Consider the following 20,054-nt stretch of genomic DNA (forward strand, 5'->3'; position numbering starts at 1 on the left):
CTTGGTTACATGGAATAGGTTCAAGCGCCTGATTGGGCTCTGCCTGCTCCTATTTAACAGCTCGATGTGCTGACCAGACCCAACCTCTTCCTTGGAACAGGCAGGAGAATTGAATGTGTTGTCCCTCTTCTTGATCAGTAATTTCGATGGGCTGAATAGCTTCCAAATATCAGTGCGTAACAAGCTTGAGATGCTGAATGAGCTTCTCTTTTAACTGTGGAAATGTACAGTATCTGTCCGTGCTGTTGTATGAATGTCACAGGCACTTTAACAGCACATGACTGAATTTTGTCCAGGTTTTGCTGCACATGGACACAGATTGGTTCAGGAGCTGAGGGGGTGAGGGGCACATTGTTCTGAACATTGTGTGATCTTCAGTAACCCTCCCAACTTCTGATCTTGTGATGGCGAAAGACATTGATGAAACAGCTGAAGGTGTTTGTGCTAAGGAACTAACCTAAGGATCTCCTGAAGAAATGTCCGGGGACTGAGAAGACTGTCGACCATTGATCTCAAGCATCTTTCTTTGTACTCTGAAAGACCCCAACGAGTCGGGAGGTTACACCTAATTCCCATTCAGCTCAAATATATAGGTTGTCCCGATGACACCCTCAGTCAAATATTGCCTTTATATCGTGGCCATTCACTCTTCCCTGAGCCCCTATGTTCAACTCTTGTTCATATCAATAGGTGACGGTGCATTTCTTCTCACAGAGGATAATAGCTTTAAATTAAGGTTGTGTAGGTATAGGACAGATGTTAGGGGTAGGTTCTTTACTCAGCGAGTCGTGAGGGCATGGAATGCGCTGCCTGTGGGAGTGGCAGAGTCAGAATCATTGGCGACCTTTAAGCGGCAATTGGATAGGTACATGGATGGGTGCTTAAGCTAGGACAAATGTTCGGCACAACATCGTGGGCCGAAGGGCCTGTTCTGTGCTGTATTGTTCTATGTTCTATGTTCTATGATTCTAAGAGAAGTCTTGCCTGTCAAAACTTGGCCCAAATATGAAACCACACACCCCTCCTTACCTTTGGGCTTATTCTAAATTGCACAAATATCCCCATTGTCAATGACGATGAAGCTGAGCACATCAGTGCAAACAAAAAGGACGAAGTACTGAGAATCATTTTCAGCTAGAGAGGCTGAGTGGATGATCCATTCCCTGAGGTCTCCGCTATTACAGATGTCATTTTTTAACCAATTTGATTCTCTGCATGTATTATTAAGAAACAGTTCAGTACACAGGATATAGAAAAGGATGTGAGCCTTGATATATTCCGGATGAAGAGTTGCATTTCAGGTCAGGCCTTTTCTCTAGCCAAGCTGTTTCAGTGGAAACAACACTGGAAACTATCCAATACTGTGGAAATGTTCCCAGATATATCCTATCCAAGAAAAATAAGATAAATACAATATGGCCAATTACTGCTTAGGAGAGTGATGAAAAATGTACTAGAAAACCTAGCTTCTGCACCAAAACCTGCTAACTGACACTCATTTGGGTTCTACCAAAACACTCAGCTGCAGACCTTTTGATATAGACAACTAAATGCTTTTCAAAGCTGTGGTGAGAATGAACTGCCCTTGACATCAGTGCTAACGTTAGACTGAATTTAGCATCATGTAGCCATGTTAACTTGCTGCAAATCGGGTAGAGAATTTCCTGCTGACTGGAGTAATACTTAGCTCAAACAGGTTGGTGGAGTCCAAATGTCTCAGCCCCAGGAGTTCTGCAGTAGTTCCTCAATGCAGTCTGAACTGAACCATTATATGCTGTTTCATCAATGATGGTTCCTACTGCATAAGATCAGAAGTATAAATGTTCACTTTTGACTGCAATGTTCAGTTCCATTCATAAGTCCTCAGAAGCTGCCAATACCCATATAAACAGCAAGGCCAGGACAATATTCAAGTAGACTAACAACGTAGCACATAACGTTTGTTCAACATTTGTTATAGGCAGCAATCATGTCCAATCAAAGAGAATGTAATCATTTTCCCTTGATGTTTGACAACACTGTGATAATTGAATTACTCACCATCACCATCTTGGAAGTCACCATTGACTGAAGTACAACTGAATCAGCCACATAAATGCCATGGCCAGTGAGAGGCTGAATATTCAGACACAGTAATACTGTTGAATTTTAAGGGGTGATGGTTAGGTTCTTCTTTGTTGGGGCTAGTTATTGCCTGGCACTTGTGTGGTTAGAATGTTACTTGGCACCTGTCAGCCCAAGTCTGAATATTGTCCAGTTCATTCTGAATTTGGGTGTGAACTGCTTCAGTATTTGAGGAGTCACAAATGATGATGGACCTTTATGCAATCATCAGTGATCATTCATACTTCTGACTTTATGATGGAAGGAAGGTCATTAATGAAGCAACTGAAGATGCTTGGCTAAGGACACTAGCCTCAGGAACTTCTGCAGTTATGGCCTGGAGTTAAAATCATAGAATAATAGATGCTTAGATCCCAGAAGGACACCGTTTCATCCATTGTATCAACAAAGTTCTTACTGCATTTATTTCATTTTTCAGCTCTTGGCCATAGCCCTGGAGGCCATTGCAACATAGGTGAAATGTTAAATTATCTGTTCTGAAATTTTTGATCCATCACACACTTTTAGGCAATGAGTTCAGTGAGTGACTCCCATCATTGTCTGAGTGAGATAATTTCTCCTCAGTTCTCCTCTTAGCTTTCTATCTCTTGCATGTAATCTATGCCCCTGGTTATTGACCCCTCTAGTAATGAAGAAGAAGCAGTGGGCCTTTGTGAAGAATGGGAAAAAGCGCAGGCTCTAAAAGAAGAAAGGGGAATGGCTGGGAGCAGATGTTAGGCACTTTTGTCATTTTAGAATGTGTGATAAACAAGGTGTTTGCCTAACAATGTACTGTCTGCATCATTTCCAGTGTATAAATACCGAGTTAAAAATCACACAACACCAGGTTATAGTCCAACAGGTTTATTTGGAAGCACTAGCTTTCAAGCACTGCTCCTTCATCAGGTGGTTGTGGAGTATAAGATCGTAAGACACAGAATTTATTGCAAACATTTACAGTCTGATGTAACTGAAATTATATATTGAAAAAGACCTGGATTGTTTGTTAAGTCTATTGTCTTTTAGAATGGAAATGTGTTGCTGGAAAAGCGCAGCAGGTCAGGCAGAATCCAGGGAACAGGAGAATCGACGTTTCGGGCATAAGCCCTCTTTTAGAATGACCAAGTTGGTTTCAGTTCTTTCATATGTAAATCCTAGAACTTTTTTAAAGTTACATTTTCAAGTGAACTCTAAGAATAAGGTGCCATGTCAGCCCAGGTAATGCATTGGAGGTGTGAGGTACCCTGTGTGAGGCTGTCTGTGCCCCAGTGTTCAGTCAGTACAAATTCACCCACAGACGTGTGTGTGTGTGTGCGCACGCGCGTGGAGGGTTTGGATGTCTGTGACAGAGTGTGTGTGTGTGTATGAGTGTGAGTGTAAAGCGGTATAAGTCTGTGAGAAGGTGTGTGAGTGTGGGAGCGTACATGTGAGCGTGTGAGAGAGCTTATGTATGAGAGAAGTTCTGCATGAGTGTATGGGTTTAAAGGAGTGTGTGTCTGTCTGTCTGTGTATGTCTGTCTATAGATGTGTATGTCTGTCTGTAGTAGTGTCTATGTGTGTGCATACGCACAGACACAGACACTCCTACAGACACACACATGCACACTCCTACAGACTGACACACACACACTCTTCCAGACGCACACACTCTCCTACAGACCCATGCCCTCATGCAGACTTTCTCTCATACACAAGCTCTCTCTCATATGCTCACACATACATTCCCACACTATCACCCACACACACACACACCCTCTCATAGACTTATACCACTTTACCCCACTCTCACACATTCACATACTCTCACACAGAACTCATATCCCCTCTCACACACAAGTACATGCATACACACACGGATATAAGTTTGTGGGGTGAGCTTGTACTTATGGAATTTCATTTTATTTTGCTCAAAAACTGCTTGAATCCATGTAAGGTTCTGTGAATCCCTTTTTTTTAGAAATGGAATCAGTCTGAACATTGGAGCATAGACAGCCTCACACAGGGTACTTCACACCTTCAATGCATTATTTGGGCCAAAATGGCACCTATTGTTAAAGTTCACTTGAGAATGTAACTTTAAAAAAGTTCTGGGATTTACATATGAAAGAACTGAAACCAACATGGTCCTTTTACAAGATGAGAGACTTAACAAACAATCCACGTTTTTTTCAATATATAATTTCAGTTACATCACACTGTAAATTTTTGCTATAAATTCTGTGTCTTATGATCTTATACTCCACAACCACCTGATGAAGGAGCAGCGCTCCGAAAGCTAGTGCTTCTGAATAAAGGTGTTGGACTATAACCTGGTGTTGTGTGATTTTTACATTTGTACACCCCAGTCCAACACTGGTGCCTCCAAATTATAAATACCTCAGATTTCTTGCTGAAGTCAGAGTTCTATCTTTGGGAATTCTCTGGTTTATGTTCTGCCAATATGTTGGCAAAATAAATTATTGTTAACTTTGCCTGAGACCCTTGAGATTATTTCACAAAGTAATCCACTTTCAGCACCATAACAAAAGCAATAAATGTTATGTCAATTATTGAAACTGTTGATTTTTTTTTCATGCAGACATGATTTCTCAGGTTGTGAAGGGCAAGACATTTAAATAACTTGACAGCAGCATATCTTTTCTACTTGTGATTTATCCCTAAATACCTTTACCGTTATGACATGAAATGCACACTGCATGTACTTCATTGAATCCCTACAGTGTGGAAACAGGCCATTCAGCTCATCAAGTCCACATCGACGCTTTGAAGAGCATTCCCACCCTGACCCAGCCCCCTACCATATCCCTGTAACCCAGCATCTCCCGTGGGGAATCCACCTAATCCTGCACATCCTTGGACTGTGGGAAGAAACCGAAACACCCAGAGGAAACCCATGCAGACATGGGGAGAATGTGCATACTCCACACGTACAATCGCCCAAGGTGGAACAAATTTAAATGGCCCAAACAAGTTATAATTTAGAAGTTTCATTAATAATTTTGTCAATCACAAGTTCCCTTTTATAAAATATATTGCTTATGTAATCCTGCAAACTTTTCTAAATGGATTAAGGTTTCCTTGATAATAGATTTTGACATTTTTGAAATGGCTGATGTTAAACTAACTAGCCTATCGTTCCTTGATTTTCTCTCTTGTTCCTTGAATAGCTGTATGTAATTTTCCACCTTCTAATTGGATGGAAAAATTTCCAAATTTAAAGAATTTTGGAAAATCATAGTTCGCACATCCACTATCTCTGTGACTATCTCTTTCCCCTATGAGTGAAAATTGAATTAATAGAAATTGATCAGGTCCCAGCTGTCATTTACTAAGGACAACAGAATCTCCACCTTCATTTCTGAGAAAATCTGGCCCATTTTGCTTGTTTTCGCTATAGAAATTTCTTACCAGAATAGAGAGTAACTTCATGTCTAAAAATATTAGGACATTAAGGTAGATAATATCAACGGAGATGAAGTACTAGAGAGAGTTAAGGGACTAAAATCTGACAAATTTGATGGCCTACATGAAAACCTAGGATTGAAAAATGAATAGCTGCAGAGTTGGTGGATGTGCTAGCTATGGTTTTCCAAAATTCCTCGGATTTGGAAGTTATACCATCAGAAGTTAGAATTGACACTTAAAACATATTCAAGAAACAAGAGAGGAAAAACAAGGAAGAACAGGCCAGTTAGTCTAACATCACTCATTTGAAAAATGCTGAAGTCTATTATTAAGGAAACATTAACAATCCATTTAGAAAAGTTTGTATGTTTAGACGAGCAATATGGTTTATAGAATGGAGCTTGTGATTGACAAAATTATTAACGTCTTTTCAGGATGTGACCAGTAGGATAGATGAAGGGGAACCAGCAGCAGTAGTATTTCCAAACTGCATTCTATAAGGACCCACATAAGAGGTCAATAGGCTCATAGAAGTGGAGGTAATAAATTAGCTTGGATAATAGATTGGTTAATAGACAAAATGCAAAGATACAAATAGAGCGTTTTTAAGTTGATAGGTGGAAATTAGTGAAGTACGACAAGCGGTGTTAGGTCCTCAGCTATTTAGAAATTACAAATCAGTAATTAAAATACAGTAGTCTCTGTTTCTTCATCTATGTGGGCTGATGGCACAAAGCTAGGTGGAAAGATAAGTAAGCTATGGGGATGATACAGTGAAAGACTGCAAAGATGATATCTAGGTTAAATAAGTCAGCGCAAGATGGCGGTTAGAGTACAATATAGGGAACTTACTCACTTTGAGCGTTAGAATAGAAAACCAAGATATAAATGAATTTTAAAAAGTAGAAAAACAGAATTTATCTGCAAGATATGAAATTTATAAATGTTGATCCTCTGAGAGGCTTGTGTGTTCATACAAGAAACTCAAAGTTAGTATGCAGGTTAAGAATGTGACTTTTCTTTACCACTTCCATTTTATTATTTTTATATTTTACACATACTCTAGTGCTGAGACAAATACACCTCCCTGCTGCTCTTCAAATCACAGAATGTTTCTTTCCAATGAAGTACAATAGAGTCTGTTAGCAGCAAGCATAGTATAGGAGAGAAATGGACAGTATTTGTAGGGGCATCAGTAAATGGAGTGATGATGCACTAACCTTGGGATTGGAATAACATTGGTGAGAAGGTGGTAAGTTAGACTTAAAAGGTGAGGGAGAGTTTAGAGAAGAGGCGAGGAACAGTGGAGAGAAGGTCAGTCTAGTTTACAGCTAAATTCCTGATGCTTTGTGTATGTAGAAAGGTAGAATTGGAAGTTCTTGGGATGAGTTCTAAATATGGTTGGTATATTACTAATTATATTTAAAGTAACTTGAAAGGGAAGGATGTTTGAAGTATTATGTACTGACTACATTAGGCACTTAGAATCATAGAATCCCTACAATTTGGAAGCAGGCCATTTGGCCCAACAAATGATTGTACAGGAATTTGTTCAGCTTGAAGAATTACTGTTAAAAATTCTTTCACTTTGTGGTTCATTGTCAATCAGTGGTAATAACATATTCCTTTTTCAGTAATATTTAAATACATATATCATCTTCGATTCATCAATACAATTCAGAAGAATACCAATTCAAGGGGAAAACCAACATCTTTACTGCATGTGAGGAATTGCAATTGTGTAATGTTCTGATAAGTGTAAGAGAACAAACCTCAACAAAGTATGCCTTTTTCCAGCAATGCTCAAGTTCTGCACTACTAAGCAACTATTTGTAATTTTTAAAATTCACTTTTGGAATATGGATGTCAATGCCTGGCCAGCATTTATTGCTTGTCCCTAGTTGCGAGTGGTGACTGCCTTCTTGAACTGCTGCAGTTCATGTAATACATACTGAATGATTAATTTCTGGGTTAATTTTGTCTTGAGAAATGCCAGTTTATTTATTCAAAGGTTGCTGAAATAATGCACCAGAAAGTCCTATTTTAAAGGAAATATTTAAGAAGTCTCCGAATCATGGGAGGTGATGTTTTCCCATATCTTGATCTTTTCATTTCAGACAAGGCTCACCCACTTTGTTTCCTTTTCTTTGATCCAATCACATTTCTAGCAGGTATAGCAAACACTGGAAGGATGATGGCATTTGGTCCTTGTTGCAAGAGATTAGAGGACAGGGATAAGCAAGTATTGGAACAATATACTGGGCTTTGGTAAGACTACATCTAGAATACAACTTATATTTTTGGTATCCATGTTTAAGGAAGGGTAATATACTTGCAATGGAGGTGACACAACAAAGGTTCACTAAGTTGTTCCCTGGGTTAAGTGGTTTGTACTATGTTGAGAGGTTGAGTAAATTGGTTCTATATTCTGTGAAGTTTAGGAGAATGAAAAGTGATCTTATTGTCACATACAAGATTCTGCAATAGACTTCATAGGCTTGATGCTGAGAGTTCCAGTTTTTGAGGAATATTAGAACACAAGTGTGATTATTTGGGATTGAGGTAAGGAGAAATTACTTCATTCAAAAAGTTTGTGAATCTTTAGAATTCTCAATGTTCATGCATTGTACTTGTTACGTATTTGATACATATCATACCATAATTGATACATATATCACCCACCATAAGAAACCAAGACACATAAATGGAAAGCTGGACATAACACCAGCGCTTCACTGGTGGCTCCCTGATGATGTTACCTAGTATGGTGACAGAATGTCTGAAAACAAACCTTCCAGCTCAACGAACAAACTTACAACCAGAAACTCAACCTGAGCTACAAATCTTCTCAAAAATCGCAAGTTGTACTTTGTTCTCAAATTTATTTGTTCCTGGCATCTGTACTCAAGGTAATTTGTCTCCAGTCTGCTACAATTTATTTGTTCTTTGTAACTTGGCTTCATTTATTTCTCCCTCCTAACTATGGTATAATTTATTTTTCCCTATTGAGTGTCCCATAGTTTATCTGTTGCTAGTAACCACTACAGTTTCTTTGTTTTTTGTTAAATTTAGCTAGTTTCTCCTGTGAACAATCGCATTTCCCCACTGACCCTAGCTCTCCAGGATTACATAGTATTGAAATATAATCATATGCATCAGTGAGCTAATCGAGTCAAATCTTACATGAGTATTACTGGAAGAAAAAGCAAAGTCTTGAGTGGAACATAAATGTCAGCAAAGAATGCTTGGGTCAAATGGGATGGTTCTGCACTGTACATTTTTGATAATTCTAAGTAAATCTAATTTGGCAGCAGTAAAAGGTACAGCACTTAATCTCTTCCCCAAAGCTGTGTTGCACATTCTTTATAACTAGTCATCAAACGTGAATTAATTCATCCCCAAACCTATTTATCCATCAAGCTTGTAGTAAAATTTATTTGCACCGAGAATCTGTGTGCAATTTATTTGTCTTCTGCTACTGTTTATGCATCCGCAATAACCATGTCACAGTTTATTTGGTTTCCTGTAAACTTGGCTAATGTTTACTGTGATCAATCTCTTTATTCCATTGAGTTGAGCTCTCAAGAATAAATATTAATGAAATGTAACAGGACACAGCAGCGAGCTAATTGGGTTTCACTCCATCTCTAAAAAAAACAATTAATTGGCAGTCTTACTTGAAGACTGAACATTTAAAATTGAAGGAAAGGCATGAGCACCGAAACTGTGAGAAGGATAGTATGAAGCAGGAACAATGAGAAGTGTATACGAGAAGAGTACGCAGCAGTGAAATGGGTACAGGGAGACATGGGGGGACATGATTGAGATGTATAAAATTGAGGGACTGAGGATAGACATGAAGAAACCTTTCCTTTGAAGGGGTCAAAAACTAGGAGCAAAGATTTAAGGAAATCTGAGGAATCTGAGGAAATTGTTTTTCACCCCACAGGGTGGTGGGAATCTGAAACTGATTTCTTGTAAGAGTGATAGAGATAGAAACCCTCATAACATTTAAGAAGTATTTAGATTTACATTTGCGAAATCAAGGCATACAGGTTATGGCCAATTGCTGGAAAATGGGATTAGAATAGTTAAGTGGCTGCTTTTAACTGTTGCAGATTTGATGGGCCAAAGGGCCTTTTTCTGCACTATAGACTGCTGTGAGTCTGAGGGTTGGGAAACAGTGAGATGGATAGTGAGAAGCATAAGGGGTTTGGAACAGATGAAATGTGTGTAGCAAAGTGTGTTGGGCCATGGGAAACAGAGGTGAGGTGTAGGAAACAGTAAAATGGAGAGTGTTTGGAAAAGTGAGATGAACAGTGAGATAGTGCGTTCTGCAACTTGCCACCTCCCACCCTCCCCAGTTAGCCTGAGCCTCCATCCCAGACTTAAAATCTCCCACTACATTGGCATGATCACCCTGATCTGAGAGGGGATCTGATTGAGACATATAAGATTATGAAAGGATTGGACACTCTGGAGGCAGGAAACATGTTTCCGCTGATGGGTGAGTGCCGAACCAGAGGACACAGCTTAAAAATACGGGGTAGACCATTTAGGACAGAGATGAGAAGAAACGTCTTCACCCAGAGAGTGGTGGCTGTGTGGAATGCTCTGCCCCAGAGGGCAGTGGAGGCCTAGTCTCTGGATTCATTTAAGAAAGAGTTGGATAGAGCTCTCAAGGATAGTGGAATCAAGGGTTATGGAGATAAGGCAGGAACAGGATACTGATTAAGGATGATCAGCCATGATCATATTGAATGGTGGTGCAGGCTCGAAAGGCAGAATGGCCTACTCCTGCACCTATTGTCTATAATAATAATAACACTCTCCCCATCCCCCTTGTCCTCATAGCGTTGACAAATCGTCTGCTATACACCTCACCTGTGGACCCAAGACCCTGTGCACATGTTGAACTTGATACCTGTCATCCAACTCCACACATACACATGCACACGCACCAACTTAGACCTGGCAGCCTGCTGCCCTCAGACCCTATTCCATCTTTTATCCCATCTGCCTGATGTCTTCTTCCTTCACCCCTGCTCCAAATACCTACTTGGTCTGTGCCTGCCCCCCTCCACCCCCACACCCAGCACCCAACTCCAGCCCCACAAAGTAAGGTGCTGCATGGAGACTCTACCTCTCTGACTGATTAGTTGACTGTTCAGTGCTCCTCATCATCACAAGTTTGCCCTCACCTATGTGTGCCTTAAGAAAGCAAAGACTGACAGCCTCCAAGTAAGCAGTAAAGTAAAGGAGTGCTTAGAAAATGATCTAATCTGTGCAGATACATGAAGTGTGTCTGTCTGTGCCTGGATACAAAGCAACCTAGCAGAAGCATACATGTTATAGGTGTCCCTGACCTCCAAAGTAAAATGTTTAAGGGCTTAAAGTGGTGTGTGAATTGATCCCAGAGTATGGAAGGTGATGTGGTGAGGCTGGTAATTCAATGATGCAGACTTGCGTGAATGAATGTTGAAGAGGACGGTGGCCATTCTGCATGTACGGGCATGTGCAGAAGAAGCTTTTGCAAGGTGGCTGTGTCAAATATTCAGCAAGCTACAATAACATTATACACTCTGATTTATCTGTCAGGAATTTGAGCTCTCTGATCTCTATTTAAATTGAAATGAATATATAGAAATAGGATAATCACTGATCAATGGTGAGCTGAAGTCCCCATTTATGACTTAAGGGGAAAACTGGGAACACTTTTGATGTCTGGAATCTAATTTTTCATTCTCACTGTATTTTGTACCTTTCCCATCCCTACTCATGTCACCTCCAAGACAGAGAAAATTGCTTTTAATGAGATGTATGATTCACAACAAGATGGATGGTGAGAAACAATAAAAGTGATTATGAGAAATAATGAGAAGAGGAATCAGAAAGATTGAAACATTTCTTGATTGCTGAGATATTATGGGATGGAAAATCTGAAATAGTGAGGACAGTGGGAAGCTTTGAAAAGACAGGAGAAAACAAAGATGAGTTGTCAGAAGTGGTGAGATAGTGTGAGAAACAGTGAAAATGAAATTGTGATGACAGATCAAAATGGTAAGTTGAAATGAGAAATAATTAAAAATATAGTGAGGACCAAAGACAAGTAGTGTGAAGCAATGGGGAGTGTGGTGGTGAAATGGGGAATGGGAGGTTGAGCTAGATGTTGAGAAATAGTGAGATGAAGCCTATTGAGTGACATGGCTGAATTAATCAATACATTTAGGGTGTAGGTTTGCTCGCTGAGCTGTAGGTTTAATATCCAGACGTTTCATTACCTGGCTAGGTAACATCATCAGTGGCTACCTCCAAGTGAAGCGAAGCTGTTGTCTCCTGCTTTCTATTTATATGTTTGTCCTGGATGGGGGTTCCTGGGGTTTGTGGTGATGTCATTTCCTGTTTGTTTTCTGAAGGGTTGATAAATGGTATCTAGATCTATGTGTTTGTTTATGGCGTTGTGGTTGGAGTGCCAGGCCACTAGGAATTCTCTGGCATGTCTTTGTTTAGCCGGTCCCAGGATAGATGTGTTGTCCCAGTCGAAATGGTGGTTTTTTTCATCTGTGCGTAGGGCTACGAGGGGGAGAGGGTCGTGTCTTTTTGTAGCTAGCTGGTGTTTGTGTATCCTGGTGGCTAACTTTCTTCCTGTTTATCCTACGTAGTGTTTGTGGCAGTCCTTGCATGGAATTTTGTAGATGACATTGGTTTTGTCCATGGGTTGTACTGGGTCTTTTAAGTTTGTTAATTTTTGTTTGAGAGTGTTGGTGGGTTTGTGTGCTACTAGGATTCCGAGAGGTCTTAGTAGTCTGGCAGCCACATCCTACACCCTAAACCTCAACCTGAGCTACAAACCTTCACAAACTTTGCAATAATCAATACATGTGGTGTGGAACATCAAGCTAACAGTGAGGGTAGAATGTCAGTAAATTTTGTGATAGAATTAGGAAAGATTGAGGAGGCTCAAATAGAACTTAAATATTAGTTAGGCTGAATGGGCTGTTCCTTTACTATTATCTATTATGCTGTAATGCTGTGTAAGTACAGTTGAGTTCATGTGTCCCCAATAAAAGTGCTATAGCATAATTGTCCCCCAGAATCTGTCCTGTAATTTTTTTCATCCCCAGTAACTGTGTTGAAGTTTATTTCTTCCCAGTAACTCTGATCTCAAATATTTTGTTCCTCATAACTGTTTCTACAATTTATTAATTCCAAGTAACCATATGAACATTATTTGCCTCAGTATATGGACTCAAGTTTATGTTTATCTGATAACTGTGGTATTTGTAACAAGGTCAGCCAGCTGGATCTCATAGAATATGAGTTCCCTGACTGGGACTGTTAATCAGATCCAGTCTCTGAGCCCTGGCTGACATAAAAGGATGAATGTCAGGGATATTGGAAGCTTGAATGTCTGACTCAGGACAATGCATTTGTTAATAAAGGGTTATTGGTAATGGGATGCCAGCCAAGCTACAGTGTATTTGTCTCAAAACGGCTACAGTGAAGAATTGTCTTGAAATATGCAGCATCACTGCCTCTGCCACTGAAACTCCAGTTTCAAGTGACACATCAGGATTTGATGTCCAAGGAAGGTGTGTCATTAGACAACAAATCAAATTGAGCATCAGTTTGTAAGTAAGTCCTGCTAATATATATCAATGACAGGTAGTAAAAGCAAGTAAAATTCCTGGGCAGCCTTGTCATAGAAAAAGATTTGAAGTCTCTGCCATCAATATCCATCACTCCAGGTTAAAATATAATAGTGAGAAGTGTATGTTGCCACAGGAATTTGGATTCATTTGGTATCCACTTAGCTGAATGGCTTGTGGGATCAGATTGTTGATGGTAGAGTCTGTTCCCTGTTCTGGGTGGTGTGAAGTTAGGGCTCGCCTCCTTGTCCTACCTAGGTAGAGATTGTGATGCTGTGTGTCAGACCTCCCTTTGTGTAGTAACCTTAAACAGTTTATTCAGCCATAGTAACCATACTAGGAGAAAGTGAGGACTGCAGATGTTGGAGATCAGAGTCAAGAGTGTGGTGCTAGAAAAGCAGAGCAGGTCAGGCAGCATCCAAGGAGTAGGAGAATTGACGTTTCGGGCATAAGCCCTTTATCAGGAACTATCAGGAACCATATTATTTTTTGTATGGTTCTCCTAAACTTGGTCAATGTTTACTGTTTCTCCTGAGATCAATCAATATTCTCCATGGAGTTAAGATCTCCAGAATAAATGCTAATGAAATATAACCACACACAGCAGTGAGCTAATCTGGTCTCACCACAAATTCTTAGAAGTAGAAACAGTGCCTGCGACAAATGAGTAAAGAGCCAAATGTTCAAAATCAAAAGGGGTATCATGAAAGTACTGAAACAGAAATGGAGAATGTGCAACAATGACTTACATAGTCCTATCAGAATATATTTTAATCCATGATTGGATTAAAACTTATCCACTTAACGTTAGATGGCTTCAGTGCTGGAAATTCCTGAACAAGGCCCTCCTGTTAAGAATCTGTCCACAAACTACAGTCCTGAAGAGAATTGGCATTGAATTCATAGCCCGTTCTGCAGAAGTCAGTGTACTATATTAAATGTGCAGCAGCTCAGTGAGCCTCTTATAAGCTACTGTGAAAGGGTGAAGGTATTCCTGTTAGGGTGAAAGAAAAGGCTGGTAGGTATAGGAAATGCTGGATGACCAGAGAAATTGAGGTTTTGTTAAGAAAAAAAAGGAAGCGTATGTTAGTTGTAAACAGGAGAGATCAAGAGAATCCTGAGAAGAGTATAAAGGCAGTAGGAGTATACTTTAGAGGGAAATCAGGAGGGCATAAAGAGAGAAAGCTTTGGCAAATAGGGTTAAGGATATTACAAATGGTTTTTATAAATACATTAAAGACAAAAGGGTAACTAGGGATAGAATAGGGCCCCTCAAAGATCAGCAAGGCAGCCTATGTGTGGAACCGCAGGAGATGGGGGAGATGCTAAATGAGTATTTTGCATCAGTGTTTACACTGGAGAAGGACATGGAAGATATAGAATGTGGGGAAATAGATGGTGACATCTTGAAAAATGTTCATATTACAGAGAAGGATATGCTGGATGTCTTAAAAGCATAAAAGTGGATAAATCCCCAGGACCTGATCAGGTGCACCCTAGAACTCTGTAGGAAACTAGGGAAGTGATTTTTGGGCCCCTTGCTGAGATATTTGTATTATCGATAGTCACAGGTGAGGTGCTGGAAGACTGGAGGTTGGCTAACATGGTACCACTATTTAAGAAATCTGGTAAGGAAAACCCAGGGAACTATGGACTGGTAAGCCTGACATCAGTGGTGGGCAAGTTGTTGGAGAGAACCTTGAGGCACAGGATTTACATGTATTTGGAAAGGCAAGGACAGACTAGGGATAGTCAGCATGGCTTTGTGCATGGGAAATCATATCTCATGAACTTGATTGAGTTTTTTGAAGAAGTAACAAAGAGAATTAATGATGACAGAGCGGTGGATGTGATCTATGTGGACTTCAGTAAGGCATTCGACAAAGTTCCCCATGTGAGACTGGTTAACAAGGTTAGATCTCATGGAATACAGGGAGAACTAGCCATTTGGATACAGAACTGGCTTGAAGGTGGAAGACAGAGGGTGGTGCTGAAGGGTTGCTTTTCAGACTGGAGGCCTGTGACCAGTGGTGTACCACAAGAATCGGTGCTGGTTCCACTGTATAAATGGTTTGGATGTGAACATAGGAAGTATAGTTAGTAAATTTGTAGATGACACCAAAATTGGAAGTCTAGTGGATAGTGAAGAAGATTACCTCAGAGTACAGTGGGATTTTGATCAAATGGGCCAATGGATTAAAAAATAGCAGATGGAGTTTAATTTAGATAAATGTGAGATGCTGCATTTTGGAAAGTTAAGTCATAGCAGGACTTATACAATTAATGGTAAGGTCCTCGGGAGTGTTGCTGAACAAAGAGACCTTGGAGTGCAGGTTCACAGTTCCTTAAAAGTGGAGTCTCAGGTAGATAGGATAGTGAAGAAGGCTTTTGGTATGCTTTCCTTTATTGGTCAGAGTATTGAGTACAGGAGTTGGGAGGTCATGTTGCAGCTTTACAGGACATTGATTAGGTTGCTTTTAGAATATTGCGTGCAATTCTGGTCTCCTTCCTATCAGAAGGATGTTATGAAACTTGAAAGGGTTCAGAAAAGATTTACAAGGATGTTGCCAGGGTTGGAGGATTTGAGCTATAGGGAGAGGCTAAATAGGCTGGGCCTGTTTTCCCAGGAGCATCAGAGGCTGAGGGGTGACCTTATAGAGATTTACAAAGTCATGAGGGCATGGATAGGATAAATAGACAAAGTCTTTTCCCTGGGGTGGGGCAATCTAGAGGGTATAGGTTTAGGGTGAGAGGGTAAAGATAAAAGTGGGGCAACATTTTCATGCAAAGGGTGGTGTGTGTTTGGAATGAGCTGCCAAAGAAAGTGGTGGAAGCTTGTACAATTGCAACATTTAAAAGGCATCTGGATGGGTATGTGAATAGGAATTGGAAGGATATGATGAAGAGCTTTTGCCTGAAACATCGATTTTCCCGCTCCTCAGATGCTGCCTGACCTGCTGTGCGTTTCCAGCACCACTCTAATCTAGATTCTGATTTCCAGCATCTGCAGTCCTCACTTTTGCCCATTGGAGGGATATAGGCCAAGTGCTGGCAAATGGGACTAGATTAGGTTAGGATATCTGGTCGGCATGGATGAGTTGGATAGAAGGGTCTGTTTCCATGCTGTACATCTCTATGACTCTGTGAATCTATGAGTGTGTAAGCTAAATATGGGGTTGGGGTTGCAGTTTTTTAAAGGGTCAGGGTGCCAGGTAAGTGTTGGATTACTTAGCATAGATTGGAGTCAGTGGGAGTTGTGGAGTTAAATCTAGCAATGAGGAAGTGTTGTATGGTGGGTGTCAGACTGGCAGGTGGAGACAGGGTCAACTCCACACACTGCTGTTGAAATGTTTCTCTGGTTGTACGAATATTTGGGCCCATAGTGTAACTGTGAGTGATAAACAGTGAGATAGGATGTAGGGAACAGGGACCAGGAAGTGTGAAAGATGAATGTAATTCTCCTAGCCCTGGAGTTGCTCGTGCAACGGTGAGAAATGCGGGAGCATTGTTCGAGAACGAGAAACCTGATTCTCAATGTCGAGGGTAAATGTCTGATTTTTCTCCTTAGTATCAGCAGTGAATTCCAAATCTTGATAGCAGCAAGCACTTTATTTTCATGTCAATATAGGTGAGTCTTGCTTCATTTTACACAGCTCACAATTCACCAATGACCTCCTGAGAAACTAGACAGCGTCAAATCTCTACTTGAGAGTCCAAATGGTTAACTGGCAGATACAGCTCGCCATATGCTTTTCTGTGTCTCCATCTTCAGGTTCAATCACCAATATCCCACTGCACATTGCATGGGTAGTGACTGCCACTAGCTTTGATCTACGAAAGTTGGCATCCACAAAACAGCCTCAGCACGTAATCACTATGGCCAATCTTGGACTAACTCATAATACAGTTCACAATTTCACCACTGCACTTTGGAACTCATTGACACCTTGCACTGTAATGTTCCAGATAGGTCTCTATGTACACAGTCACATATGCCCATTTTGTGCGTCTGCACAGGATGTAGCTAATGGATCTTAGCTTTCCTTAGCATTCACTGACTTTGTGCTTACTTGGAAGCTCACAACATCTTTGATTTTTTAATTCATCGCTGCTGGGAGAACTTACTGGCTCCCAGCATTTCTGACCTGATAGAAAGCCATGCTGCTTGTCGTGGATGCTAACACTGAATAGCCAATAAAATGAACATGTTGTTGTCCAGTACCATGTTACATTAGTATGATACCTACTGATTGGATTGAAGGGTCTGTTTCCCTGCTGTATGACTCTGTGACACTATGGCTAAGTGTAGAATATGAGTGGAGGCAAGGATCTATTTCAAGACTTTAACATTACTATTGGCCTCAGGTATCTAAAATGCTAAGTCTTGTCTGTAATTATGAGCATAAAGACAGAAGTCACATAACACCAGGCTTTAGTCCATCAGGTTTATTTGAAATCACTAAGTTTCAGAGCATTGCTCCTTCATCAGGTAAAGGTGAAAGCTTATGATCTCAAATAGACCTGTTGGACTATAACCTTGTGTCAAGTAACTTCTGATTTTGTCTACCCCAGTCCAATACTGGCACCTCTACATCATGAGCACAAAGATTCAACAATGGCTAAATTTTGCTGCTATTCAGAATGCTTCCAGACATAAGCAACACTTTGCCAATATAACTTTGAGGAAGCTGCTTTACACTGATATGCTAGCTAGGTAACAAGATTCAAAGCCTAAAATGACAATTGATCAAACATGATTGAAAGTGCATATACATTTCCAGATGTGAAATTTTGATTACAGTGGTGTCACTCATGCTACCTATGTTCCTTCAGAGCATTTATTCCTTCCCCTACGTCTCAATGCAGTCCTCGGTTCAGCTGCTAGGATGGAGAGTACCTGCTCTGTCATAGAGCCTGCTGGTTTGGGTGGAGAATCCTGAGGATATTTGTAGTGAGAGGATCTGGACATGCAGACAGTATCCTGTCTAAATGTACCCATCCTCTTAAGCTTCAACCTCTCTGAAAATGTGTTGGTGAAATTAGTAGGAGAATTTAGGAATTGTGTGTCAGTGAGATTGCGGAGTAGTTTATATTGTACATGATTGTGATTCCTTTTGTTTTGTGAGATTCTTGGCTGAAGTATTATTTGTGGTGTGATATGTGATAGGGTTAACCCTAATCTTAACCCTAAAGTCTTAAAATAGGAAAACTTGTCTCGTAATTCTTTCCATTAGTCATTAGGAAAATCACATCTCTTTTGAAATGTTATCAGTCTCTACAGGGATTGTAACAATGTTCTTTTTATTTCCAGAATGTGGGGCTGTTATAAATGCTTCAAGAGGGCAAATTGTTCTGGAAGGATATCCCAGCAACTCTCATTGTGAATGGACAGTGTCAGTGAATTCCAGTTTTGCTATTGAATTACGGTAAGCGTAGTTTGGCTTGTTATGTGTAGTTGTAGATTTTCTTTCTGTTATATTTGACATTATCGTGGTTTAGCTTTGAGGCAGAAAGGTTGATTTGTTTGAAACTGTGAGATGTCTTTGGCTGAGATAACATCATTAAATTCTGATATATCAGTATCCTGGATCAAAAGCACAGCTTGTGGTACACGAATTGATCATATCAGGTATAAAATATTCTGATCTATATAGCTATCTCGAACTACAAGGGACCTATTTAATGAATGAACAATTAGTGCCACCTTCTGTTTGAAACAAATGCTGCCAGTTTCCAATTAATTCAAAGCTTTGGAAGTTGCTGACAGGGTTTTAAAATCTGAACATTTAATACTTAAATTATAATTCTTAACCTTGCTTTAAAATCACTCTATGGTCTTGCCTCTCTCTATCTCAGTAACCTCCTCTCTGGGCTACTTACTATTTTTTAATTCTGACCTCTTGTGCATTCATGCTTTAAATTGCTCCCGACATTGGAAAATGTCTGCAGCTGCTTTGACCCGAAACTCTGGAATTCACTACTTCACTATCTGTTTCTATATCCCCCCCTCCCCTCCACTCTTTTAAGACACTATCAAAGCTCCTTTACCAAGATTTTGGTCTCCTCTCCTAATATGCCAAATTTTGTTTGACAACGTTCTGCAAAGCACTTTGTGATGCTTTACCAATTTGAAGATGCCAAATAAATGCAAGTTTCTTTTGCTGTGTTAGTGGACTTGATGAACAAATGGAGAGTGACTGACAGTATTGCAGCACTTCATCACTAAACTCTTCACTGGTTTATAAACTGAGTTCAGTACAGGCATGCAAACAGCCCTACTTTTATATGGGAAGTGGCATTGAAGAGCCTGCTGACAACTTAGGAATGAAACCAGTGGGCTTGCTGCTGAACTCAAAGTAGTACATAAGGAGCCTGTCACTTTATCATGGGAAATACTGCTCGTGTATCTGTCTGTCACAGAAAGTTGTTGCTCAGAATGTGAGCTTGCTCTGTTACAGATTCTCCATGCTGAGTCTGGAGTTCGATTACATGTGCCAATATGATTATGTGGAAATCCGTGATGGCGATAACATTGACTCCAGGGTTGTTGGAAAATTCTGTGGAAATGAAAGGCCTCCCCCAATCAGGACTACTGGGAGCTCGTTACATATTTTATTTGTATCTGATGGGTATAAAAGCTTTGATGGATTTTTTGCTACATTTGAGGAAGTTGATGGTATGTAGACTTTCAGATTTCAGATCAAGTATTGCCTCACTTTTGTGTCTTGCTACGTTATTTGTTCGCCCAGAATCATTCTGATTCACGCATTCTTACTTCTTCCAATTTGTAACTTACTTTCTTTCTCTCGTGCCTGTTTCTTTCACTTTACCCTTTTTATTCATTTCACTTTCTTCTTCACTTGCCTTTACTTTTTTTCTTTTCTTCTTGACCCTCTC

The 20,054-nt window shown here is 40.2% G+C and overlaps 1 protein-coding gene across 1 annotated transcript in view; it reads left to right on the forward strand.

Moving 5' to 3' along the window:
• The window catches only part of pamr1b (peptidase domain containing associated with muscle regeneration 1b), a 151,957-nt gene that overhangs the window by 30,654 nt on the left and 101,249 nt on the right, over positions 1 to 20,054 (forward strand). Inside the window, exons 4-5 of the mRNA XM_043706264.1 lie at positions 18,469 to 18,583; positions 19,616 to 19,833. Of these exons, the coding sequence (XP_043562199.1) occupies positions 18,469 to 18,583; positions 19,616 to 19,833 (333 nt within the window). The remainder of the gene's footprint in view (positions 1 to 18,468; positions 18,584 to 19,615; positions 19,834 to 20,054) is intronic.

This window comes from Chiloscyllium plagiosum, chromosome 16 (assembly GCF_004010195.1).
Source record: "Chiloscyllium plagiosum isolate BGI_BamShark_2017 chromosome 16, ASM401019v2, whole genome shotgun sequence".
Taxonomy (NCBI): Eukaryota; Metazoa; Chordata; class Chondrichthyes; order Orectolobiformes; family Hemiscylliidae; genus Chiloscyllium; species Chiloscyllium plagiosum.